This window comes from Capricornis sumatraensis, chromosome 10 (genome assembly GCF_032405125.1).
Source record: "Capricornis sumatraensis isolate serow.1 chromosome 10, serow.2, whole genome shotgun sequence".
In the NCBI taxonomy this organism is placed as follows: domain Eukaryota; kingdom Metazoa; phylum Chordata; class Mammalia; order Artiodactyla; family Bovidae; genus Capricornis; species Capricornis sumatraensis.
In genome coordinates this window covers 27189123-27216350 of record NC_091078.1, presented here as the reverse complement: position 1 = coordinate 27216350, position 27228 = coordinate 27189123, and the positions used below count along the sequence as shown (strand labels likewise).

General features: G+C 39.8%; 1 protein-coding gene across 2 annotated transcripts in view; it reads left to right on the top strand.

Moving 5' to 3' along the window:
- The window catches only part of ARID5B (AT-rich interaction domain 5B), a 188196-nt gene that overhangs the window by 75336 nt on the left and 85632 nt on the right, over window positions 1-27228 (top strand). The window contains exon 4 of one of the 2 annotated variants that reach the window (XM_068982653.1): window positions 14799-15048. In XM_068982653.1, coding sequence (XP_068838754.1) covers window positions 14799-15048 — 250 coding nt within the window. The remainder of the gene's footprint in view (window positions 1-14798; window positions 15049-27228) is intronic. The other variant, XM_068982654.1, reaches the window with a different exon arrangement.

Here is a 27228-nt window from a genome sequence, read left to right as displayed (position 1 = left end):
GGATATTATAACTCAGGGAAAGGAAGACATTTGCAGTGGAAATGATTTTCAGTGGATGACAAGGATTATGGGAAATGTGAATAAACCAGATTCTTCCTCCTCAAGTCTTACATTGGCATGCTCACTACTAACCCTGTACAAAAGGAAGTAAAGCAGAGCATATCCACATCAGTGCCTTGCAGTGATGTTCCCCCTCAGTGTGCTGTGGGAGAGCACATTAGAAGGTACCAGAGTTTTTATATGACTGCATTGCTATGAGATTGAATAGCAGCTTCAGTTTCCATTAGGTTTTAGAAGTATTTCATTCTTTCAGATGTTAAACTAATTTTTGTATTGTGCACACTAGGAGAAAAAAAGATAAAAAATATACCCATTCTGAACAACCAGTGTTCTCGTGGTATTGTGACAGGACGCAGAACAGACAGTCTGTGGACATGGCGCCGGGGAACTTGTAGCTCGTCAGCAGGAGAACAGACGGAACCCGGAAGAGAGGGCTCTCACTGGGTTTTATAGTTGAAGCTTTAATGTTTTTTTAACTTTGATTTGCTTTTTATCATTCACCGAAAACGAAGGGTGGCAAGTGAGGATCTCTATTAAAATAACGACACAGAGTTGCTTGCTATCTCTGGCCTTCACTGGGGTTTTGGTTATTAGAACAATGAAATAACAGTCACAGAAATGGCTTTTCTTCCTGTTTTGTTCTCTTCTCCCAGTTGGGTTTCTGATCCTTTTTTCTTAAGATGGTGGGATCCTAGAGTCCGGGACTGAAAGGCACTGTGGGGATTGTGCCAAGTACCCAGAATAGGCCAGTCGTCCCAGCTGCCTTTTTAGGTCCAAGGTGTCTGACATAGCGGTCTTCAGGTTTCCTTCCTGGTGGACTCTCTAAAGCTCTGCCGTCCAATATCAGCTACAAGCTCCATGTGGCTGCAAAGCCCCGAAATGTGACTTGTCCTAGTTGAGATGCTGCAAATGTAAAATACAGATTTTTAAAACTTAATTTGAAAAAATGATGTAAAATATCTCATTAGTAATTCTTTGCATTGCTCATGTTGAAATACTGGTTTGATGTACTGAGTTAGATAAACTAATTTTTAAAATGTACCCTAAAAAAACTTGAATTTACACTATGACATAAGACAAAGTGTTCTCACTATATATATATATATATACACACATGTGTGTATATATATATATCAAGTTGTTATATTGTATAGCCTAAGTTGTTATACATCAATTATATCAATAAAAGGGGGAGACAAAATATTCATTGAATTATTACTTTTAATAGTAAAAGACTAGTGCTAAAACAGATAAAAATAGATCATCAAAATTAATTTCACCTGCTTTATTACTTTTTAATGTTTAATTACATATTTGGCTCACAATGTTTCTATTGAATAGTGCTGCTGTAAAAGAGCTTTCAGAAATCATGTCTTTTCTCAATTTTGAGTAGGCATTTAACATTTTTTATCATAAATTTGAATGAATTTTTTGTTAACAGGCAAAGAAAGTGTTAAACATGATATGGGATGGAATAAGATGGTGACTGACTATGATTAGAATAAATATTATATATCATTTGATGAAATCTTAAATAATAAAGTCTATGTTTATTAAAGTACAACAGTTCCGATATGAATCATGTAAGTTTTTATCCTTAGGTTTTTGTCTAGATTATTTTTAAAAATCTGGTAGCCTCGTAGAACATTCCAGCTATATTTTAAAGGGATCAGCACCATTAACCTTTATTGCTCTGGCTTTTCTGAATTCAGAGCATCTTAATGCAAGCCAAGGTACTCTATTTCTACTGCCAAGCTTCTCCTTTAATGGAAATATGTGAAAAAGGGGGGAAAGATCAAAACCTACAGTTTACTATCCTTTAATATATCAATAAAGTAGGCTTCTCCAAAACCAGTATTTTGATTGATCTCTGCAGTGGTCATAAGATGGCATAGTAGATGGAAAAGGAGGTTGGCTGTGTTGAGCGCAGGCTCACTGTTGGGAAATGAATGGAGTAGGGAGTGAAACATGTCTTGAACATGTGTCCCATACCTGTGTAGATGCTCCTAGGAAAGCCTTCCTGGACCCTCTGGGTCCGGGGATTCACCATTTTGAAGACCTCTGATTTAAGATGAGCCAGTGGTAGGAGACGGAGAAGGCGATGGCACCCCACTCCAGTACTCTTGCCTGGAAAATCCCATGGACAGAGGAGCCTGGTGGGCTGCAGTCCATGGGGTCGCTAAGAGTTGGACTCGACTGATTCCCTTTCATTTTCACTTTCATGCATTGGAGAAGGCAATGGCACCCCACTCCAGTGCTCTTGCCTGGAAAATCCCATGGACAGAGGAGCCTGGTGGGCTGCAGTCCATGGGGTCGCTAAGAGTTGGACTCGACTGAGAGACTTCCCTTTCATTTTCACTTTCATGCATTGGAGAAGGAAATGGCAGCCCACTCCAGTGTTCTTGCCTGGAGAATCCCAGGGATGGGGAGCCTGGTGGGCTGCTGTCTATGGGGTCGCAGAGAGTCGGACATGACTGAAGCGACTTAGCAGCAGCAGCAGTGGTAGGAGAAAGGCATTTTACCCTCCTCATTAAGCCACTCCAGAAGGTCTATGATGATTTACGAGGAAACAGTGCCATCCAGGTGTTTCTTGTCACCTGAGGATGTGAACTCCTAGAGGTCAGTGCAGCTGTGTGGAGATGGCTCGGCTCTTTGAGGGTGGTCCACACACCCCTCAGTGGTGAAGTTATTTCTTAAAGCGTCAAAGAATGAGATGACCGCCTAAACTCAGGCCCCATCATCTAAAAGGGCAGTGGGTGCAGCACAGTTGGGAGGATAACTTTCTCTAGGTTCCTTCAGCCTTTTGGGAAGAGCTGCTGGTCCAGAGCTTAGGGTGAACTAATGACCTATGACAGCTCTTACTTGTTGACCAGACGTTCAGATATTAACTGCAATACTGTCTATGGACAGCTGACATTTTTCAATGGCCCTTCAAAGATCTAGGAGGGATAACAAGAAATTAGGACACTGACTGTGCCCTCCAGGAGTTGATAGTTCAGTTACTGATTGGAGAGACACCTCTTTTCCTTTCAAGAAGCAATGAAGAGTGCATCCAGGAAGAAAATATAACCCTTGCCATGTAGTCCTCCTTTTAAAAAAAAACCTGCATAAAATGTATGCATATAACATTTACCACTGTAACCATTTTAAAATGTAAAATTCAGTGACACCAAGTGCATTCCTGGTGTTGTACGACCATTACCACCATCTAGTTCCAGCTTCTTCATCATCCTGAACAGAAATTCTGTACCCACGAAGCAGTAACTCCCCATCCCCGGCCTCTGGCCCTAGCCCCAGCCCCTGGAAACCTCTATTCTACCCTCTGTCAGAACTGGCCTATTCTAGATACTTCATATGAAATAGAATCATACATTATCTTGCCTTTGTCTGGCTTATTTTACTTAGCATAATGTTTTCAAAATTCATTCATTGTTGCATGTATCAGAACTTCATTCCTTTTTATGGCTAAATAATACTCCATTGCATGCATAACCACACTGTTTATCTGTTGCTGGACACTTGAGTTTCTACTTTTTGGCTCTCGTAATTAATGCTGCTGTTAATGTTGATGTACAGGTATCTGTTTGAGTTCTTGTTTTTAGTTCTTTGGAATATGTACCTAGGAGTGGAATTACTAGGTCGTAGGATCATTCAATATATAACTTTTTAAGGAACTTCCAGACTGTTTTTCACTGTCGCTATGTTACATTTTCACCAGCAAAGTATCAGGGTTCCGGCTTTTCAACATCCTCGCCAGCATTTGGAGTTTATTGTTATTGTTTTTGTTTTTGTTTATGTTTTAAGTAATAATAGTATTGCTAATAGGTATGAAGTAGTATCTATGATTTTGGTTTACATTTTGTTAGTAATGATATGAGTAATTTTTCATGTGCCATTTGTATAACTTCTCTGGAGAAATATCTATTTTAAATGGAATTGTTTCCCTTTTGGCTGTTTTAAGAGCTATTTGTTTTCTGTATTTTAATCCTTCATTTACTATATGATTTGCAAAAATTTTCTCCTGTTCTGTGGGTTGTCTTTTCACTTTTTTGATAGTGTCCTTTGGTACACAAAAGTTTTAAATTTTGAAGAAGTCCAGTTTATTTTTTGTTCTCCTTGCCTACACTTTTGGTATTATGCTTAAGAGAACATTGTGAAATCCAAGGTTATCAAGATTTCCTCCTGTGTTTTGTAGTCTTAACTCTTAAATTTGAGTCTTTGATAAATGTTGAGTTAGCTGTATGTGGTGTGAGGTAAGGGTCAAGTGCATTCTTTTCCTATCAATACTTAGTTTTCACCCACATCATTTGTTGAAAAAAACTGTCTTTTCCCATTGAATAGTCTTGGCACCCTGTCGAAAGATTTATAAGTTTATTTCTGGATTCTTTATTCTGTTGGATCACATTTGAACCTTATGCCAGTACCACACTGCTTTGATTACTGTAGCTTTTTAGTAAGTTTTGAAATAGGACAGTGTAAGTCCTCCAGTTTTGTTCTTTCTTAAAATTAACTACTTGAGATCTCTTGAAATTCCATATAAATTTGCCAGATGTTCCTGGGCTTCCCTGGTGGCTCAGATGGTAAAGAATCTGCCTGCAATGCAGGAGACCTAGGGTTCAGAAGATCCCCTGGAGAAGGGAATGGCTACCCACTCCAATATTCCTGCCTGGAGAATTCCATGGACAGAGGAGCCTGGCAGGCTACAGTCAATGGGGTTGCAAAGAGTCAGATACAACTGAGTGGCTAACACACTTTGCCAGGTGTCCACATCTTAAGAAAAAAAAGTTGCACATTAAAATGCAGACAAACAAAGAAAATAAGAATCTCAGATAATGTCACAATCTAGGTGTACCCACTGTTAATGATTTTTAGGCATTAGACAAGACAACATGGGATATCTCTTCACAGCGTACAGGATGGCTGTCAAAAAGACAAATAATGACAAATAATAGCAAGTGCTAGAAAAGATGTGGACATATCGGAAACCTCATACACTGTTGAAGAGAATGTAAAATGGTGTAGCCACACTGGAAAACAGTTACAGTCTGGCAGTTCTTTAAAAGGGCAAACGTAGAATTACCATATGACCTGTCAATTTTATTCCTAGGTATACATACACAAGAAAAATGAAAACATATACCCACACAAAAACTTTTACACAGATGTTGATAGCAGCATTATCCTTAATAGCCAAAGAGTGGAAATAATCCAAATGTCTCATCACTTGATGGAATGGATAAATAAAATGTGATATATCCATATAATGGGATAGTATTAAGAATAAAAAGAAATGAAATGCTGATTGTTGTTTAGTCGCTCAGTTGTGTCCCCCTCTTTTGCAACCCAAGGACAATAGCCCACCAGATTCCTCTGTCCATGGGACTTCCCAGGCAAAAATATTGGAGTAGGTTGCCATTTCCTTCTCCAGGGGATCTTCCTAACCCAGGAACTGAACTCACATCTCCTGTACTGCAGGCAGATTCTTTACCTGGGAAGCCTTGAAATAGTGATATACTCTACAATATGTATGAACCTTGAAAACATTATGCTAAGTGATAGAAGCTGTTATAAAGAACTACATATTGTGTGAATCCATTTATATTAAATGTCCAGAATAGGCAAATTTATAGAGGTAGAAAGTAGGTTAGTAGTTGCCTAGAATTGATGAGGGGCAAAGAGATGTGGAATGAGGGGATACAGGGGTTCTTTTGGGAAAATGAAAATGGTATAAATTTAATTATAGTGATAGATGCAAAATTAAATATACTGAGAGCTTGTACATTTTAAATGAATGAATTATGTGTTATGTGACCTCTATCTCAATAATGCTATTAAACAAAAGGCAAGAGGTTGAACATATTATTTCATACCTTTTTTATTTTCACTGACTCTAACAGAAGCATCTTTGCAAGATCTTAAATGTTATTTGATTTTATTATGTTTAATGACCACAGAGTTTTAATGAAAGTAGCCATACTGTGATGTTATTTTTCCAGATATATGTTCTGTTATAAAGTATATATAAACACACACATACACATGTGTATGTATGTATATATGTATAGAATGGGGCTTCAAAATGCTAGGTATTAGGTAATCAGCATTAATCAATTTACACTTTTTGGTGTTTAGTGCTTCATGAGTTCAGTTCGGTTCAGTTGCTCAGTCATGTCTGACTCTTTGCAGCCGCATGGACTGCAGCACGCCAGGCTTCGTTGTCCATCACCAGCTTCCAGAGCTTATTCAAACTCATATTCATCGAGTCAGTGTCGCCATTCAATCATCTCATCCTCTGTTGTCCCCTTCTCCTCCTGCCTTCTGTCTTTCCCAGCATCAGGGTCTTTTCCAATGAGTCAGTTCTTCACATCAGGTGGCCAAAGTATTGGAGTTTCAGCTTCAGCATCAGTCCTTCCAATGAATATTCAGGACTGATTTCCTTTAGGATTAGTACTCCATACACAGGCTTTTCCCCCCAGATATAAACCATGTGGGAAATGATGAGATTTAGCCTGATCAGTGTTGACTACTTATGAAATAATCGCATCCATGAAAGTCAGGACAAATAGTGATTAGTCATTTTGTTAAGGCACAAATTCACATCTTACATGCTAAGAGCCTAATGTGTGGAAGTTAAATCATTTAGCTATTGATCTGTCCAGCATCTCACTTTAGTTAGGTTTATTCATAAGTTTGGGGGTTCAGGAGGGTCTCTCAAATGTCAAAGGCTTACAAGACAGCTGCAGTAATGGTATTATAGTTCTTGCAATGACAGCAGACATAAACTAAAAACTGAAAAATAAAAAGCTATGTAGCTATTTTTTTAAGACCAATTGTGCTAATGATGGTCTGGTTTCCCTCTCTTATAACAGCTTTGTCATGGTAACCAGAGGAACTAACTGAATCTTAAAAGTAGCTTCCTGTAAACCAAGAGAGGGTTGACTTAAACTAAGTTCCAATCCAATATAATAGCCTTACTTGGGTCACTAGTAAATAAATAAATGCATAAATTAATCTCTGAGAAAACTTTTGGCACAATTTTAGAGTAGGAGAAATTTTGTCCAAGCTCTGGGTCCTGCGTGGTCTCCTGGGCTCTTTATATTCTCTTCTTCAGACACTGACACTCACTTATGAATAGTTGACTTGTAGCTAAACAGTTAACCCTGTGAATGGGAGGCAGGTCAAGGCAGGTCAGTTCCCTTAGAATTACACCCCAGATGTGGTCACCACTTTTACCTACGGGTCTGTCTAGGCATGTGATCTCACCAGTAGATACACCTGCTGCATAATCCCTGTCTTGTGTGACCTTTAAATGTCTGAGATGAACCATGTGGGTATCACACGCATAATTCTCAAGAAGAAATCTAATGTGGCTTTTAAATGCGGCTTAGAATTCAGTGACTGCTTGGTGGATGCTTAGTGGTGTAGGCTGGCTTTGCCTCCCCGTGGGTTCATTTGTTCCTCGAAATGATGGTGTGCTTGGTTTTAGTTTAGCTTTCTGTTGTTTTCTTTTTTGGGTGATGAAGTAATAGTAGGGCAAAAGCTGATATTAACATATTAACACATATTTTTATATTTGTGTGGCCATCCATTTGAAGTGGTTTGCTTTTGGAAATAGCTGGTTAAAATCCTGGGTTTTTACGTTTGAAATATTCTTTGTTCTGTTTGCAACCCTGAACTGGCATATTTTCCCACATTTTTTAAGTTCTAAAGTGATGTTTTTGTTGCCTATCCTGGGAAGATCTGTCTTTCCATTTATCAAAACAAATGGCAAGCTGGGGACCATTTAAAATAGTTTTTTTTTTTTTTTTTTTTTTTTAGTTAATAAAGCCAATCTTCTTGTTCTGTTATGTTAAAAGGACATTATCTTTTTATTGTCAGTTCTGTTTGGCTAGGTCTGTTTTCTGTCTTAGCGATCTGAGGGCTGCCCCACTTGCTTACTGTGTAGAGAATTACAAAACCATTAAGGGTGGGGCAGCACCAGCTGACTTACAGTACAAACCATTTCTCAAAATAACCACAACAGTGCAATACTGATGTGCAATTTACGTCACAGTCTGTTTTTATGAAATAGTTTGTGGCATTTTCATTTCTATTCCGGATGGAATCTTGTTCTCTCTCCCTTTTAATCAGGCATTTAATTTATTTTTATCATTAATATTTTCCACTCCTTGTCTTGGCATGCCTCCAATTTAACAGCTTTGATGAGGGAAAAGAAAAAAAATACAACTGATCTTTCCGCACCCCAACTCTTCAACATCAGTTTAACTGTAACTGTATTTTCCCCTTTGATGTGCAGTAAGTTTGGGTCCTAAGTTGACTGCCTTATGAGAGATGTAGGGACACACATTACACATTGATACAGGTTGTAATCAGAAATTGATAAAGTTGACAGACAGCTTTGAATTTTAAACACTTTCAACCAGTCAGGCTATGTAGTCATAGGCACTGCTGCATTTTCCTTTTACAAATGTCTTTCTGTATAATGTCCTGTAATTAGAACAGGAAATCATTGAGTAACTGTAAGATGAATAAGAGCACTTAGACTGAAAGGAAAATTACCTTCCGAGAAATTATATGCCTTTTTTTTTTTTTTTGCTGCATGTTACAATGTTGGTAATGATAGTAACAGCTGTAGCTACTCTTATCTGTAGAATTTTCATGCTTAGGTTTTCTGGAATAAAAAAAATTCATTTTCAGTAATAATCAAAAATGAATGGATGGAAAATAGGAAATGCCTAATTATGACAAATATTCAGTGTCACAACAGAGCAGCAATTAAGTGGAAACTTCAATATAATTGTCAATAGCAGTAAGAATTGGAACAGTGCCAGGTATATAAAGTTGATGCTTTGCCGTTGGTTGTTGCTAGGAGCACAGTGAAAAGTATAAAGCTTTGAGAAAGGAATGCCTAATGTAATAAAGTAACAGAAAGAAACATAAATCTTTGTAAGAGCCTCTCATATTGACATTTATTTTACTTAAATTGTCTGAAAACTAGACATCAAGTTTTATAACATGAGCAAATTCATATTTGCTTGGGGAACAAAAAAAAGAACACTGTATATTATCCTTGAAGGACTAGGGACATTGTGTCTCAAACATAACCTTCATACATATTTGGAATCTTTTAAGTGAAAATCTTTAAATGTTTGTTTCTATTGGCATCCAAATGCATTTGCCCTAATACGATTAAGAGAACTAAAGGGCAAAATACTTGGCAGATTTTTCACTTGAGGTAATTAGGTGCAGGAAGGAACATGCATACTTTTTCCACCAGGCTCTATAAAATCCTGGTGCGAGGGTTTTTTAAGCTTTTTTTTTTTAAGCTTACTGTGATGTTAGAAGTAGATTATAGTGGTTTTCAGTAAGCATACTAGTGTGATGTTTCCGAAACAAGCCTTCTCTCCTCCCCCTAAAATGAAAAAGAAAGTTACATTTCTAAATTGTTGTGTAAGAGATAAAAGCAAATTTCTCCTCCGGAATTTATGTTTTCAGCCTTCTGTGCATTTGGCCACCATTATCTGTTTTAAAAAATAGCATTATGGATATTTGAAAGTCAATGCTCCATTAATTCATTGTGTTTGCTATTTCATGCATCTCTCTTTTTACAAAGACGACTTGAGCAACATGCTATTCAGAATGAATGCGGGCTCTTACCCTCTCCCCCCACCTTCCTCCCACCCCCAGCCCAATGCTGAGGATTAAAGCAATGGTATACAGTTACTGTTTGAAAAGCTTGGGTGGAGTCTCACGTTATAATTATAGTTTCTCAGTGGAATTCTGTTTTGGACTTTGAAAATATATAAATAAGTGAAAAATTGACATTGAGAGAGGTTAACAAAACGTGTAATTATGATATAAGCGCAGGATTAGAGTAATTTTGGTTGAGCATTACAAGCAGTGTACTTTTAGGTATTAACTTTTAAAAGGCAAAGTTCTTTTCATTGAAGTTGAAATGAGGTTGAGTAATTTAGGGACTCATTCCCTTTGAATATTTCATTTTAAAATAGGCATACTCATAAGCATACTCATTTTTTTTTTTTTTTTTTTTGGTGGAGGGGTACTTGAGGAATGGGATGACATTTTAATAGAATATCATAATTATGGTCTGAAATTTCAGTCTTAGGTACCATTAATTTATTGCTGGTCATTTTCTGTTGACAGAAATCAAATAATGTATATATAACCCAACCAACTGCAGCCAACTAGTGTGTGTTAGAGAAAGATTCCTTAGGGTAATACTTTGATTTCTTTCCCTATGTGGGTGTGGCTGAAAGATAATCTTTGTTCCAGGAACACTTTGTCTTTTGCTAAACAAATGTGCAATTTATCCACTCTTTATTCATTCTTAAATTTATCTGCTAAACCTATTATGAATTGGAAAGGGTGAAATGTCCTACACAGCCTTCTTGTCAGCTCTTATTGTCAGTATCATGTGTAACTTTGTACAGGAGTGTTTGTTTATGTGTATATGAAATGCATAGGAGGTGGGAAGTAACTGAGGAATTTAAAGAAGAATTCTTGAAAGGATTGTTTGGCTTTTTGTGTTTCTTAGCGTACTAGGGCAAAATAAAATATGACAGCTGTTGAACAATTTACTTTTTTGTAGCTGTGTCAGGAAGAAGTTAATTTAATGCGAAGGCTTAGGAGGGAGTTACAGGATCATAGAATTTTGGACTTGGAAAGCACTTCCAAACCCATAGTTTTATATTCACTTTTCATAGTAAAGTGACCACACTTAGCCTTGAAAAAAAAAAGTTTCGCCAGTTCATGAAACCTTTGCCTAAACCACAAAGAAGAGACTCATGGTATCTTCACGCAGTGAAACTTTGACCTAGAAGAATTGTTGGTTCTTCCAGATCTCACCTTTGCCCTGGATCTTATCTTGACTCTCACCTAGAATGCTTGTTCACCTCTGCACAGGAGTCCTCAGGGTCTCATGGGCTGCTTCTGCATCTTGTAAACATTAAAGCCAGCTCCTCTGGGAACATCGCATTGTAAGGTTGGAAATTTGCCCCTGTCCAAACAGTTTTGAAATTCTGCTCCAAATAGATGGTTCTGTTCATATACAACAAAATTAGAATGATTTTTTTTTTTTTTAATCAGTAAGCACTGCCGCATTAGACCGGGTCCCAGCTGTGCTAACCTCTCAGCCAGGGGTAGGGATTCTAGGCTTGCACAACCTAAGAGTTGGCTTGACTTCCTATCATGTAGATAGAAAGTAAAAAGTTGATAAACATGAAGGTGTGTCAACATTGTTAAATTGTTACAATGGGACTTGAGGTATTCGAAAATAACACTAACTTAACCAGAGTAGAAGAATTCTAACTTAGAACAGGCTGAATTCCACAGTTGTGGATAAAACAGAGGTCTCCTATTTCATTTGATCAAAGACCACCATCCTCACTCCTAATGTTGTAAATTAGTTAAATCCCTTCAACAACAACATGTCAAAGGAAAGATAATTTATTTCAGCCACACCCATATAGGAAAAGAAATCAAGATGTTACCCTAAGGATAATGTTATTATTGACATTTTGTCATAATGAAAAGCTCATCAAACTTGAAGTTTAAAAGTTGAGTTATAATCTCACCTCTATAGAGTCTGAATCTGGACTTTCCCATCTCTAAGGGAATATTAACAAGGTGTCATGGCACTAATAGCATTGTTGTGAGAAACAGCAACAAAGGATATGTTGTGTGAAAGGCCTTTGTAAGTTTTAATGTTTTATTATTGGCACCAGCCATCGCAGTAATATTTTTGCTCTGCTTTCTAAGCGGAAAAGCAGTTCCTCGTATTTTTGTTTAAGAGTGCTTTTTTACATTCACTGTCTTCTGTGATACGTGTAACAATGTTAGTAAAGTGGCAAGGAGAAGGGAATTTGGTCCTGTATTGTTTCAGGTACAGTGGGGTTTTGGACAGAAACATAACCTGAAAATAGGAAAATGTGTGTGTGTGTGTGTGTGTGTGTATGGAGAGAAAGATCAAAACTCAACCGAGTAAATCACTGTAAGTCTATGCAAAAAAGCTGAACTCAGGTGGTGTTTTCATATTTTAATGTACATGAACTATCTGGGAACTTGTCAGAGATATAATAAATTTCTGGGCCACTGCCTTAGAGATTCTGAATCAGAGGTTCTTAAGGTTCTCTGCCTTCCTGCATTCTCCTGTGTGATTCTGATATGGGCAGTCCCAGAACATTCTTAGAGACACTGTCTCCAGAATGAATGGACATCATTCATAGCATGTGTTTCCATGACTTGGGATCAGAGGAAATTTGCTTTTTTTTCTTCCAATAGAAAGAAAAGAACTCAAGGTTTGGTTAGTGTTTTATAGACTGTGTGAAGAAATAGGGACACATGTTTCAAGGATGAGGGAGTTAAAAAAAAAAAAAGTCATTTCTAAGCACAGAACATAGCCAGGAACTGATTTCATCCAGAAGAGATAATTAAGAAGAACCCAGAGATGGCATCCTCATGGAGAATGAAGGAATAGGAAGGAACTGAAGTGGTCCCAAGAGTCCAGGTGACATCTCCTGCTATAAAACCGACTCTGAAACATCCACTTTTTCCCGCATCATTCAGCCTTAGAAGTATGACTTTCTCCATTTCAAGAATGTGTAAAGACATTAGTACAGCCCCCATCCCCCCACATACACACCACCACTCCCATCACAGTAGTGAAATCAGCAGGCATTTTTATGGTTTTACTATGTACCAGAGATGGTGTTAGGGGCTGAGCATGCTGAAATAAATCCTGGGGGTTCATGGTTATACTCCCTGACTGTCATCTTGGATGATCTTGGACAAATCTTGGTCATCTTGGACAAATAGAGTGCAATAATGCAGTTGACACATTAGAGGCTGGTTCTTCAAATAGTATTCTCACACTCTGGAATTCTGAAGATGTTTTCATAAATATTTTCACTAGCGCTTTTTTTCACATTATAGAAAGCACAAATTTGAGCTAGTGTCTTGGTCCACTGTAGAAATCTCAAGTTGGGCATGCCTTGGGACATGTATCAGCATCTTCACACTATTTTTCATTGGGGACTTGCCTTCAATGTAAACATATTTCCATTTAATTAAGTGTGCCAGCTGATGAAGTGGCTACCCACAAACCAGGCAGGAGTCTAAGCAACATAAACTGTTAAAAGATGTCATCTTGAAAGCAGCTAAACATCTCCATTCTGGAAGAAGCCTCCAGCCTGAGGAACTAAGTGAACATAATTAGAAATACATCTGGGTATTGGCCTCCTATCTGAAAAGGTCACATGCACACCTTCCATTGGTACTGGTTATGTTCCATCATCATGTTCTGTCCTTCCTCATTCGTCTCCCACTGGTTGCCAGATGGCCATGATAATGTTGGTATCCTTAACAACTGTTTTGTGCAATTCCCTGCAGCATGGTAAAGGCTCGAAATATTGAGTGTTTTCCCTTTGGATAAGCAAGTGACATATCTGGGAATTGCTTACGAACGCCCTGATGGTGTGTGGTTATAGAGAGTGATGGCAAACTGGGTCATGGAGCCCAAATTCAGCTTGACGTTGTGCAGATGGCAGGATACCAAAGAGGAGGGGGAGGTTGCCATTTCTCAAGCTTAAGATGAAAGAAAAATTAATCCATGCAGAATCTGGTTTTTGTAAATATGGTGACATGTAAATAAGCATTAAGATCGTTATAAGAGAGAGCTTCATTAAAGTTGCTGAAATGTTCTCCTGAGTTGTTGGTTCTGATGGAGCTCTCACAAGGATGCTTGGGGAGTCCTCTCGGTGTGGTTCTCTGAATTGTGCCAAGTTACCAGATGGATTTGAGGAACATTAGAAGATAGGGGGTATGGGTCGGGGGGAGGGTGGAGAAGGTGGATGTATCAATCACACTGAGATAGATCACACTACAAAAAACAACCTCCAAATCAGACTCCACTTGAAACAACAAGTGTTTATGTTGTGCATCCATTTAGGACCAACCAGGTGCTTTATTCCATGTTATCCTCACTCAAGACCAAAACTGGCTGAGTAGCCACTATCTGAACCATTACAGATGTCTGGAACAAAGGGAGGGAGACAGTATGGTTAGCTACACTCTGGCTCTTAAAGGTGCCACCCACTTCTGCCATATTTCACTGGCCATAACCAGTCACATGGCCACTTGTCTTCAATGGGTGGTCTTTCCACAGGACCATAAAGGGAGCAAGATATATTCACTGAACAGCACTAACAACCAGCAGAGCAGGTGATGATGTTCTGGAGACCCATGGATATCTCTCTTGGGCCAGATGGCCTTTAGAAGGCTTCAAGCACTGCAGGATTATATAATCCAAAATAAAAGCAACACTAAACTGTAGAAAGAAATACAAAGAAGCTCAACAAAATTCTGAATTTTCCTATTGATAAAATAATGATATTAATTATAAATTAAATATATTTATGCACATCAGATTCTTTCAAAACAGTTTCTGGTTCTGCTGCTTGCCAGGGACCTAAACCTTCTTCAGTCTGTCTATGGGGTTATGGATCCAACTCGTTCTTTCTTTATTGGTTGCTGAGGCTTTTTCATGGAGCTGGATGAGTAATGGGACTGAGAGGATGCTGGCATCAGCCAGACTGTGCTAAAGATGAACCAATACAAGAATCTTGCTGAAGACTATATTTTTAATACAAAACCAGAGGTGAGCATTGAAATGATGCCATGGCTGCCACAGTTCTTTGTTGGAGGGAAGAAAGTGACGGAAGTGTTTTCTCGATTGTCTAGGGGAGGACGAGGAAGAAACGAATGTGATCGTTCTCAGCTACCCTCAGTACTGCCGCTACCGCTCCATGCTGAAACGCATCCAGGATAAGCCATCTTCCATTCTCACGGACCAGTTTGCATTAGCCCTGGGGGGCATCGCAGTGGTCAGCAAGAACCCTCAGATCCTCTACTGTCGGGACACCTTTGACCACCCGACTCTCATAGAAAATGAGAGCATATGTGATGAATTTGGTGAGTCTTTTCATGATATATTTTTTTATCCTACATGAAACTTGTGCATGTGTGGCTGGTTGTTTTCAGTTCTTGTTAGGGGCAGTGGTGGGGAACGGGGCTGACTTTCACAAGCCTGGTGTGCCGCCCCCACCCCCGTCTTCCCCCAGTGATTGCCGCAATAAGACGTCACCGCCTCCTTGGCAGCCTCTGTTTCCCAGGGCACAGGATTATTATTTAGAATTTGTTGTTCAAGACAGAGTCTGAAATTGCTTGGTCGACCTTGAAATTGGACTTTATAGGACAGGAAGCTTTTGTGCTAGTCGTTTCTTAAAAGGCTTTGGCTCTTCAGATACTGATTGTTTTAAATTTGACTGATCACTCCCTTTTCCATGGTATGCACGCATGCTAAGTCGTTTCAGTTGTGTCCAGCTGTTTGTGACCCTATGGGCCATAGTCCTCCAGGTTCCTCTGTCCATGGGATTCTCCAGGCAAGAATACGGGAGTGGGTTTCATGCCCTCCTCCAGGAGATCTTTTTGACCCAGGGATCAAACCTGCATCTCTTATGTCTCCTGCATTGGCAGATGAGTTCTTTACTACTAGTGCCACCATAAAGAACTATAAAAATCACTAGTTTGAAAAGAATGCACCATTTTAACCACTTCATTACTATAAGGTAGATAGATAGATATGTAATAGATCCCTATGCCCCTGAATTTTGAATTGCTGTGAGCTGTATATGTAAAAATCACATCAGTTTCAAAGACTTGGCATGAATAAAAGATTGTAAACTAAATTTTAAAAATAAAAAGTTAACTTGGGTTAAATTTAGCTGCTTGCTGCCAAGTCGCTTCAGTTGTGTCCGACTCTGTGCGACCCTATAGACAGCAGCCCACCACGCCCCCCATCCCTAGGATTCTCCAGGCAAGAACACTGAAGTGGGTTGCCATTTCCTTCTCCAATGCATGAAGGTGAAAAAAGAAAGTGAAGCAGCTCAGTCATGTCTGACTCTTGGCAACGCCATGGACTGCAGCCTACCAGGCTCCTCTGTCCACGGGATTTTCCAGGCAAGAGTACTAGAGTGGGGTGCTCTTGCCTTCTCCAATTTAGCTGATAGAATTAAGCTATTTAGGTCTTAGTTGCTGCTGCTGCTGCTGCTGCTGTTGCTAAGTTGCTTCAGTCATGTCCGACTCTGTGTGACCCCATAGACGGCAGCCCACCAGGCTTCCCCGTACCTGAGATTCTCCAGGCAAGAGTACTAGAGTGGGTTGCCATTTCCTTCTCCAATTTAGCTGATAGAATTAAACTATTTAGGTCTTAGTTAAGAGGCTGAAAACATCAAGAAAACAATTGCCTTGGTTTTCACTATTCCATAATACTGTATTTAGTTCCCTTCTTTAAGATCATATGCTGTCCTATCTGTTTAAATTTCTTGGATGTGTTCAAAATATCTAGAGAGTAAGAAATTACCAAATATGTAGGTTTTGCTTGACTCTTCATCTATTTTCTTACATGTATAAGTAGTATTGGAGAAGGAAATGGCAACCCACTCCAGTATTCTTGCCTGGAGAATCCCATGGACAGAGGAGCCTAGTGGACTACAGTCCATGGGGTCTCAAAGAGTTGGACACGACAAAGAGTGACTAAACAATAATGATAATATCTTTCTACACTATAGCCATTAAACATGGATGTGTGGCCATGTATCTGTATCTGCATCTCTGTTTAGCTGACTGCTCATGAATTCTCTGGAGACAGAAGGAAAGGAGGAGAAGATAGCACATCCTCGGTTGAGGAGACCTTGCATGATGCCGTGAAAGATTTGAGACAAGATAAAATCACATCTCTCAAATCTTCACTTTCTCAAATCCTCCTTGAAGATATTGGATCATATCAGAGGTTCTCGATAGGCTGGGCAGGGATATCAGAATATTCTGGGGGTGCATCATCATAGTACGCATGTCACCTGGAAGTTCCTATACTTACCGAGGCAAGAACACCCCCCACCTCCCCCTGTCCCTTCCCTGGGAATCACCACCATAGAGCAAGCAGGGTGATAACTGAGCCACGCGGACTCCTTCATTGGCACCTGGGTGCAGAAGGGGTGGAGACCTGTGGCCTAGAGAGCATGAGGGCCCTTTAAGTAGGAGCATTGCTTGATTCTGTTGGGTAATGTTTTTCCAAGGATGCCTCATTTTGCGAATTATGCAGATTCAGATTATTCTTCTCAGTCGTCACAGGCCTTGCCGTGGCTTGGGGAGTCCACGGTGACCTCTCTAGGCTGGTTATTCATGACACCAGCAGCCCTGGAGCAGGGGCAAGTGGGATGTTGTAAGTAGGTGTGGTGGACAGAGGAGGGTGAGGGTGACCAGATGGCTTATTTGGATCCAAGAAGGAGAGGAAGAAAGAGCAGAAGTGGACCTAAGTTTATTAGACATGACTTTTTTGGGGTTACAAACTGTCTTTTTCAGATGCCTTCTACAACTCTGGCTTATCAGTCTGTAAGAGAGTAATAGTGTTTATGCAAGTTATTTTTTCCTTTTTTCAAGAAGATTTCCTTGTCATTCATAATATTGAAATAACCTTTTTTATTCAAGTAGTTGAATGTATCCAATACATTAAAAAAATATATTCTTTCCAGATCAGCATTTATAAATCTTCCCTTTTCAATACTTTTTTGAGTTTTTCCTTTTCTAGCCCCTACTCCCAAACCCTCCATCCTGCTTGCTACTCAAGAGGTCTCTAAATTCTTGACGCAAAATAGAACTGAAAAAATGCTTTCCCTAATTTAAGTGTATTCAGATTTAGAGTTTCACAATGTAATATAATGAAAAAATGTTTTAACCTTTTTGGCTAAATTAAGAGTTATTAGTCATTGAATTTCAAAGCTGTTGCATCTAGAATTGGTAATAGAAGTTCCAATTTAACAGTGATCACAATGGTTGTTAAGAGTTACTAAATTAGTTTTAAATGTTCTCACAAACACAAGCATCTGACTTTTAAATGTTTTCCTGAACTTTCTTCTGGTAATGCTGCTTTTTCTTCTCCAGTCTCTTAAAGTGGAAGCTTTCTTTTGGAATAAAGGTACCTTTGTTAAAGAGCTTCTAGATGACTAGTCTAAAAATTAGAATATTAGTATTTTTGTAGTTAAGTTTGTACTTCAAATATTTGGTACTTCTTATAGGATTTCATTTTAGTTTTAGTAAGAGAAAAACAACAACAACAACAAAAAAAAACAACCAAAAAACTTATTCTGACCTGATTCAAAAACCTTCACCAACATCCGTCCTTCACTTTCCACTTCTGGTCATACATCTTAATTTCCAGAGAAATTCCTTTTAAACCTCCAACCGGTGCTATTTGAAATCAGCATGGGTGTTTGTTAAAACGTGGGGTTGGGTTTCTCCAACCAACTAACAGTTGGTGGAAGAACATAAATTTAATTAGTGACTGGCATTAAACAAATGTTCCTAATATTAAACACTGCCAGATGACTGAAACACTTCTGTCAGATTACCGCGAGTGCCAGGGGGCCCACAGATGAATTTTCTACACAGTATATATTCTGTACCACACGTTTGGTGACTTCAGTAATTGGTCAAATGTAATTTAGGTAACAGTATGCCTAGGCTGTAAAAATCAAATTTTATTAGCCATATCACCAGGTGGATGAATGGTAGAGCTGATGGCAAAGAGTTTATAGTATTTAGCAGCTACACCTTTGACACATGAAATTCATAAATTGCCATAAAATACCTCCAAGGCCCTTCTCAAAAGGACAGTGTCTGCTTTCCTATGATTAAATAATGTTTATTTTATTAACTAATATATTTTTTGCTCTCTTCTATTAAATGGGGTTACAGAGTGGGGGTGAGAGAGGGGTTTCAAAAGATAAATAAAAGGCAGTCCTCAATCATTTTGAGGATTTAGAGCCTAATTGGGGAAGACAGGATTAGCACAACTGAAAGGTTCACTAATGTTACAGGAAAGTCAGGGACGAAGTATTGGATGAGTGTTGCAGAAAGCAAGTGCAGGAGGCATTTCGCAGTGAGCTGGGGCCGTGGAGGAGGTGGCCTGGCTGGAGAAGATAGTCATTGTGGTGAGGGGTTGGGAAAAACCTTGTGGAAAAGGCAGGGCTGGATCTGGTTTCTAAAAATAGAGAATAGTGGGGGAGGAATAACTTGGGAGATTGGGATGGGCACAGGCACTGATAACTAATAAGAACCTGCTGTGTAGCCCAGGAAACTCTTCCTCAATTCTCTGTAATGACTTATGTAGGAAAAGTCTTTTTAAAAAGAGTGGATATATGTATACGTATAACTGATTAACTGTGCTGTGCACCTGAAACTAACATGACATTGTAAATCAACTATTCTCCAATGAAAACTTAAAAAAATACAAATAGGGAGAGAGAGTATTAGAAAAGTTTTGGCAATGCCTAGATCATTTAAAATTCACATTCCGACACGATTAGGAATGACCGTCTTCACCCTAGGTCGGTTGTTGGTCTCTCTTAGATTTGTTTGCCCACAGTCATCATTCTCCCGAGTCTGTGCCCTTCGGGTGGTTTTAATAAGTGGCCCGGTGCCCTCTCTGCTGGTAGGACATGAATGTGAGTCAGAGGACCTGGGCTGGGACAACCCAGTCCATGGCTTTGCAAGGGAACTGGGCTTGCTTTCTTGAGCAGAGTTGCCCCCACATTTCTTCTGTGAGCCTTCCAGCTTATTCACATTCCCCAGGTTCATCTCTGAAAATGGACTTTGCTCATGTGACAGCCTTGCCCAACTGGCTAGACACCTCTCCTCCCCTTCTACCGTCTCTATTGTTTTAATGTCATCCACTGAATAACAAATTTAATTGAACAATAAAAGTAAGGCTTTTAAATCTACAATGAGTCCCTGTAAATAAATTCTCTGTGGAATTTTATGAAGCTGTTTAATGAAAAGTTTGATTAGAAACTATTAAAGAAAAATAGAATAGATGAAATTTTCATCATTTAGTCCCACGTTACAGTAGTGTCATTTTGATTTTTATTTACATTGAGATATTCAGAATAGAGTAAATATATCCTGGTTTTAATTAACTATTCTCCTTACTTGGGAAAGGTTATTTTAGGCTTGAAGGGTTTTGATAGCATACCATCTGCTTTCTTCACTGTATTTTATTCAAGTCCCTTCTTTGCTCACAGTGCAGCACAATGTCTAAACCTATGACATAAGCATAAATTGAATCATATTAATGGCAGGTGATAGAAAAGCTTCAGCCTAGACATCCTGCCTGCATTCTTCCATCTTGTCAGTTACAATGCTCTTAAAGGCAATATGCTGTTTTCTTAGCAAAAGAGAATTGGCTATTTCAAAAGCTAAAGCAATGGACTCCACATGAAAGCATTACGAAAACTGGTTGAATTGCACATGCAATGAGGAAATGAGCTTATAATAACGATGAGGGGAAAGTGACATTACGAATGGGATTTTTTCCCCCAAAAAAATCTCTACATAAAATTCCTGGCCCCACTGTCCGTGTAGAATCTGCTAGCATCATGCATTCTCTGACAGCCCCCTACCTTGCTTTCAGCTGTTTTCATAATTTGATGATCCTTTGGTAAAACACATACTTTCATTTATAGTGTGTTCTTGTCTCCACTGTAGAGGAAACACACACATGCAAACATATTGTCTGTTTTTCCTGTTAGAACAATAAGATGTCCACCAGTTTGTAATGCACAGTGTTTACATTTATATCACATAGATTGACTTCACATGTGCGAAGTGTTGACAGCCAAACCCAAACAGAGGCACCTGCAGCAGATAAATGGATAACTGTAAGGTATTGGCTCCTATCAGAGGTGTGAGGCAGACCCAACGTAAATGAGATGAAATCAGTTTTTAAAGGTGGGTGAGGCAAAATAGATTAAGACATGGTGGGTTAAAAAATAATAAAAATATGGTTTATTTTTGGTCTCAGTTTTCAAGGGCAGAGAGACAGAAGTAGTCATGCTTTTAAATTCTTTGGCACATGGTGTGTGCCCGTGTGTGTGGGTGTCTTGACCAAGGAATGGGATGGGGTTAAAGGAAGGATGTGGTAAGTCACCTGAAAAGAACAGAGATGAGATGGACTGTCATCTTGGTGTTTGGTCCATGTATAGAGGAAACCATGAGCTCTGACTTCAGGGAGAAGTTGGCTACATCAATATTAAGGCGTACACTCTGCTGAGGGCCTGGAGGGCAACACGATGTAGTGAAAAGAGTTTTAGGCTTATAGGTATGTAGCCCAGGTTAATCAAGGCCCAACCGTGTGGCTTGCTGTGCCTCTGGGCAGGTGATGTAAGGCCCCTCACTTGTCCCATCTATAAAATCCTGCAGTAACAGCCCACTTGCTGGGCTCAGGAAAAGTTTGTATTCATTCGTTTTTTTGAAAAGACGTTCTCTTGATAAATGAAGATTCCCTACTGTTTCTATTAGAGTCTTAGGCCTTAGACAACTTGTACATAGTCATCTAAACCCACCTTGCATGTGTGGTGTTAGAAAGTGATCTAGTTTCATTCTTTTACAAGTGGTTGACCAGTTTTCCCAGCACCACTTGTTAAAGAGATTGTCTTTACTCCATTGTATATTCTTGCCTCCTTTGTCAAAGATAAGGTGTCCATATGTGTGTGGATTTATCTCTGGGCTTTCTATTTTGTTCCATTGATCTATATTTCTGTCTTTGTGCCAGTATCATACAGTTTTGATGACTGTGGCTTTGTAGTAGAGCCTGAAGCCAGGCAAGTTGATTCCTCCAGTTCCATTCTTCTTTCTCAAGATTGCTTTGGCTATTCGAGGTTTTTTGTATTTCTATACAAATCTTGAAATTGTTTGTTCTAGTACTGCTGATAGCTTGATAGGGATTGCATTGAATCTGTAGATTGCTTTGGGTAGTATACTCATTTTCACTATATTGATTCTTCCGATCCATGAGCATGGTATATTTCTCCATCTATTAGTGTCCTCTTTGATTTGCCAGTCTATGTTCGATGCAGGATGCAGGATGCTTGGGGGTGGTGCACGGAGATGATCCAGAGGGATGATGTGGGGTGGGAGGTGGGAGGGGAGTTCATGTTTGGGAGCTCATGTACACCCGTGGTGGATTCATGTCAATGTACGCCAAAACCAATACAGTATTGTAAAGTAAAATAAAGTAAAAATAAAAATTAAAAAAAAAAGAAAAACTGGCAAAAAGATAAGCATTACTAAATTTCAAAAAAAATAAAATAAACCCACCTTGCTCTTTGAATAATAAAGGAACCATTTTCCTAAGGCTCCAGGGCTCTTACTGGAACCTTAATGGAAAAGAAGTTTTCTACTTTTTACAGTATGTTTTAAAGACAGTTTTCTGACTCTGCCCTGAATTTTTCCGTTTTCCTGTTGGGTGAAATAATGACATTATAGACAAAAAAAGAAAAAGGAGAGGGAGGGAGGGAAACAGAAGAAGGGATAAAACCTTGACTTTCTATGAAAGAAAACTCAGGACGTAGAAAATTATTTTGAAGCTTAAAGGATGAGCTGGACTCTGCCTCTTCCCCTCTAAACATCACATGTTTTGCTGGAAATGAAAGGAAAGGCAGTTGTTTTGTTAAGGATCATGGGAATTTGTAAGTGAGTAAACATTTTTTTCTTGCCAAAGTAGGTTTCATGGTCTCAGTGGATTTTGACGATCAAATGGCTTTGTTCCTGGTTCCTGTACAGACTCAGGCTTCCCCCGCCTGCCTGCCTACAGTGCCCACCCACCTCCCAAATGATAACAAGGCAGATGTTTCTCTTTAACTGAAGCCAAGTGGAAAAGGAGTTGTGCTTCTTATGTATTACTATTTCTGCAGAAGACCTTTACCTTTAAGAGTTCTCACTTGAAGGATTGCTTTGTCTTGGAAATTTTCTAGAGGTTCTGTTTATCGTTAGAGGATGGTCTAACCAAGGCCGCTTTTAGTACCTGCTTTTTATTGCATGTAGTTGCTGAAGTAGGGACAGAGAGAATGATAAGTTCATTGTGCCAGATAGTAAACCAAACCCCCAGACAGCTGCTGGTCAAATTGTGTGTAATATGCTCTAGAGTCCATGGAATGATTAGACTGTCATTGGACAGTCAAGCTTTGGCTTCCAGGACAGTAAGACAGGGAGGGCTGGAGAACAGGCTTCCTCAGGCACAGGCATTGGAAGCTGGCTGCCAACCCTTTGGGGGGGGTTAATAAAAAGAATTTTAATGTTGCTATCATAAATTAATTTAAAGTCATGATGTATGGAATGGGTAGGATTAGTGGATTTATTTTCTATTTTTGAAACTTGAAAGGATATTTTAAAGTAACTCTGGACCCCCCTTTTGTAGCTGAGTGGACTCAATGGCTTATTAAAAACTATTTGGACTCATGGGTTCAATAAACTCTTGTCAGCCCAGAAGAAAGGATTTGTGTCTATATTGGCTAATATTTCATGTAGGATTTCTTAGAGAAAAGCAAGAAAGTTATATTTCATTACATTAGCAAGATCAACATATTGCTCTCTGTTGTTGTTCAGTTACCCAATCCTGTCCAGCTCTTTGCGATCCCATAAACTGCAGCACACCAGGCTTCCCTGTCCTTCACCATCTCCTGGAGCTTGCTCCAACTCAGTCCATTGAGTCAGTGATGCCATCCAACCATCTTGTCCTCTGTCATCCCCTTCTACTCCTGCCTTCAGTCTTTCCCAGCATCAGGGTCTTTTCTGATTGCTTTCTAGGATGAAACAAATATTTTTACTAATTAAATTAAAACACACAAACACACACTGTATGGGAAAGAGCTGGGTCAATGAAAAATCACAGACAAAAAAGTTCTGGTTTGGGGTAGGGTTGGTAAAATGAGGTTCTGAATAAGTATATATTCACTTGAGTTCTAAAATCCTCATGATAAATGAATGGATATTCTCTGTAAACTCCTTTAGTCTGTCCCGTTGGGGAAACTGGATTGATTTAAGGTCCTTGGACTGTAGGGCAGGCTGTCCAAGGCTGCTTAGGTCTCAGCATGGTGCCTGGTACACAGTATGCACTTATCTGCGCATTCATTTCACCAGTATCTACTCAATACCTACAGTGCAAATCCTGATGTGGTCCTTGTGCAGAAAGTTGTAAACAAGACAGGAAACTTCCCCATTCTTCAGGAGCTTACAGCGTGGTGTGTGGGAAGGGTATTGGCAAAATGTGAGCTAGCCACGGACCATATATCCTAGGCATAGACCCTACCTCACAGGATTGTTGTGAAGATTAGATTAGTTAACGACCGAAAGCACTTAAATGGAACATGGCAAGTACTGCTTAAGTACTCATGTTACCAGAATCTTCTTGTACCCCTTGCTCTACCCAATACAACCTTAACCACATATGGGGTCCACAGTGATTCCTCAAAAATCATGCACAAAATTGTTGCATGCCTTTACAGACTGCTAGTGAAAATGAGGTATCATTTGCTACTCAGATTCATTCGACATAGGTTCATTCCAGAAATACATGTTTGTTTGTCCTTCTGCCTGGAATGTGTTTCCACAGATATCATGGCCCTGGCTTCTTCTCATCATTCCAGCCTCATCTCAAATGTCTCCTCCCCAGAGAAGTCTTCTCTGACCATCCGCTGTCCACAGATCTTCTCTAACCCATCACCCAATGTACCATTATCTTCTGACCCATTCATCGCTTTCAGAAATGAACTCCTGTATTCATCTCTTTACATGTTTTGGTCTATCTCCCCACTCTACACTCGTACTATAGATAAGCTCTTTCAGAGCAAGGAACTCGTCTGTCTTTTCACAACGATATGCCTGGAACTAGCACAATACTTAGCATATAGTAGGTGTGTAATCAGTATTGATTAAGTGGGGATTTCCCTGGTGTTCCAATGGTTAAGACTCCACACGCCATTCAGCATGACCAAAACATTAAATATATATATATGTATGTATGTTGAATGGATACACGCATACTGTGCATCAGTATCATTGTTCTCTGCCAGTTTACAGATAAGAACACTTAAGCACGGCAATATTACACAGCTAGCAAGTGGTAAGGGCTTCCCTGGTGGTACAGTTAGAAGAATCTGCCTGCAAGTGGTAAACCAGGACTTGAACCTAGACAGTGTAACTCAATATCCGTGCTCTAGACCATTACACTAGCATGCTACTCACCTTGGTCCCTGCTCAGAAAGATCTTTCGGACTTCCTGAGATCATTAGGCAGACAGGAACAGATAACTGAGCACCAGGTCTCTCCTGTAAATAGGATCTGTAGGATTTAAAGGGATTGGTGTGTGTTGGAGGGGTTATAGGAATGATGATAAAGATTCGAAATCCTATTAGACTGGGATCAAGTCTGAAGGCAGCCAGTGTCTTCTCTTGTCTGTGTGACTTAATCTCCCTGTTGCGGCCCTTGCTGTCTCATGGTCTCTTTTCAGCATACCAGCCAGACTGATCACTTCTCTGCTCAGATCTCCCAGTGGCTTCCCACCTCATCAGAGAAGCAGATAATGAATACTGAGCCCTTTTAGAGCTGAAACTCTTTAGAAGTTGAAAGGGGGCAGTAGCAAACTAATGCTGTGTTCTCCCACACTGTTTATAAGACATGGGGTTGTGATGCTGACAGGACTTTCATTATACACCTCTCTGTCATTTTCTGCTTAGAATGCATTGGCTTTCCCAACTTGGCATCCTTTTTTTTTTTTTTTTTTTCCATGAAAAAATTATAGGTCTAATTTCAAAAAAATGAAATGTATGCAAGCTTTCCTGCTTCTGTCACTTCTTTATTCCTGTAGCACATAAATCATTTCCCTTTTTAAAATTAAATTTTGCTTGCCATGACTTGGTAATGGGTTTTCAAAGGAGGCAGAGTAGCCAAGCTGTTGGGTCAGGAGCCAGCTGCTCTGCCTGCTCAGGAAATCTCACTGCTGGCTGGTATGGACCTTGATTCCATCATCTGGGCGTTATGCTCCCTTTGGAAGTTACCTAGAAATTCTCGCCCTTACTCTCCTCCCTGGACCGCCTTCCTGGCTCTCCAGTCAGACATGATTGAGTGACTTCACTTTCACTTTTCACTTTCATGCATTGGAGAAGGAAATGGCAACTCACTCCAGTGTTCTTGCCTGGAGAATCCCAGGGACAGAGGAGCCTGGTGGGCTGCCGTCTATGGGGTCACACAGAGTTGGACATGACTGACGTGACTTAGCAGCAGCAGCAGTCACCATCCTGGAGGACGAAAGAACCTGGGACTTGGGCAAAATAAGATTGTGTGCGCTAATGCTTCTTGGGTGCTTATCCGTGCATTCATTGAGCACTGACTGTTGAAAGCAGAACTCCAGATGTTGTTGGGATTTTGGCCTATCTTCTCAAGGCCCTTAAAAATGAAGTTGGTTGAGGTAAAACCTAGAACAAGTGGTCACTGCCTCTAGTATCTGTGATCTTTTTAACAGTCCCACATTTGACCCATGAGTGACCTTTGCTGCAAGGTCACAGTCCTAACATGCTGCCAGTGCACCAGTCAGTACTGCCACCCCCACCCAGGCTGTTGACCCCATGGACTCACTTTTCCTCCATTAAGTGAGACAAGCATGGCACTAAGGAGTCTAGAGTTATTTCTGACATTCGAAGGAGGTGCTATCTGCCAAGCTTGGTGAATGGGAAACCTTGCCCTCTCAGGATGCTGTCAGGCATCTGCAAAGGGCTGAGGAGGTCAAGGTCTAGGTGCCACTGGCATTGAAAGATGAATGAAAGAGGGCCTAGAGGTCAGGGGAGGATTCTTAGAGGAAGTGGATCTTCAACTGGACGGTGACAGGTTCAGAAAGAAGAACGGTGTTTCAGGTGAGGACATGGAAAATACTCTGGACTTTGAAGCTCAGAGAATGAGGTGGGTTTTTTTTTTTTTTTTCCTTTGCTGTTTTTAGCTTTCAGTGTAGACAAAATTCATCCTCCATAAGCAAAACTCTTTTTTTATCCTCCTAGAAGATGTCACTTTCCTCTGAGGGCTCACGAAGTTCTGGGTCCTACTCTCATGGGTCCGGTTGTGGTTAGGACCCAGAGGAAGTCTCTTGGAGGAAAAATCAAGTTGTCTCTTATTAAATTGGAAATGTTCCCGTGGGTCCATAAGAAAGAAGGGGAGGGCTGCACCAACTTTGCAGCAGGGGGGAGAGGAGAGAGGAGTGAGGCGGCT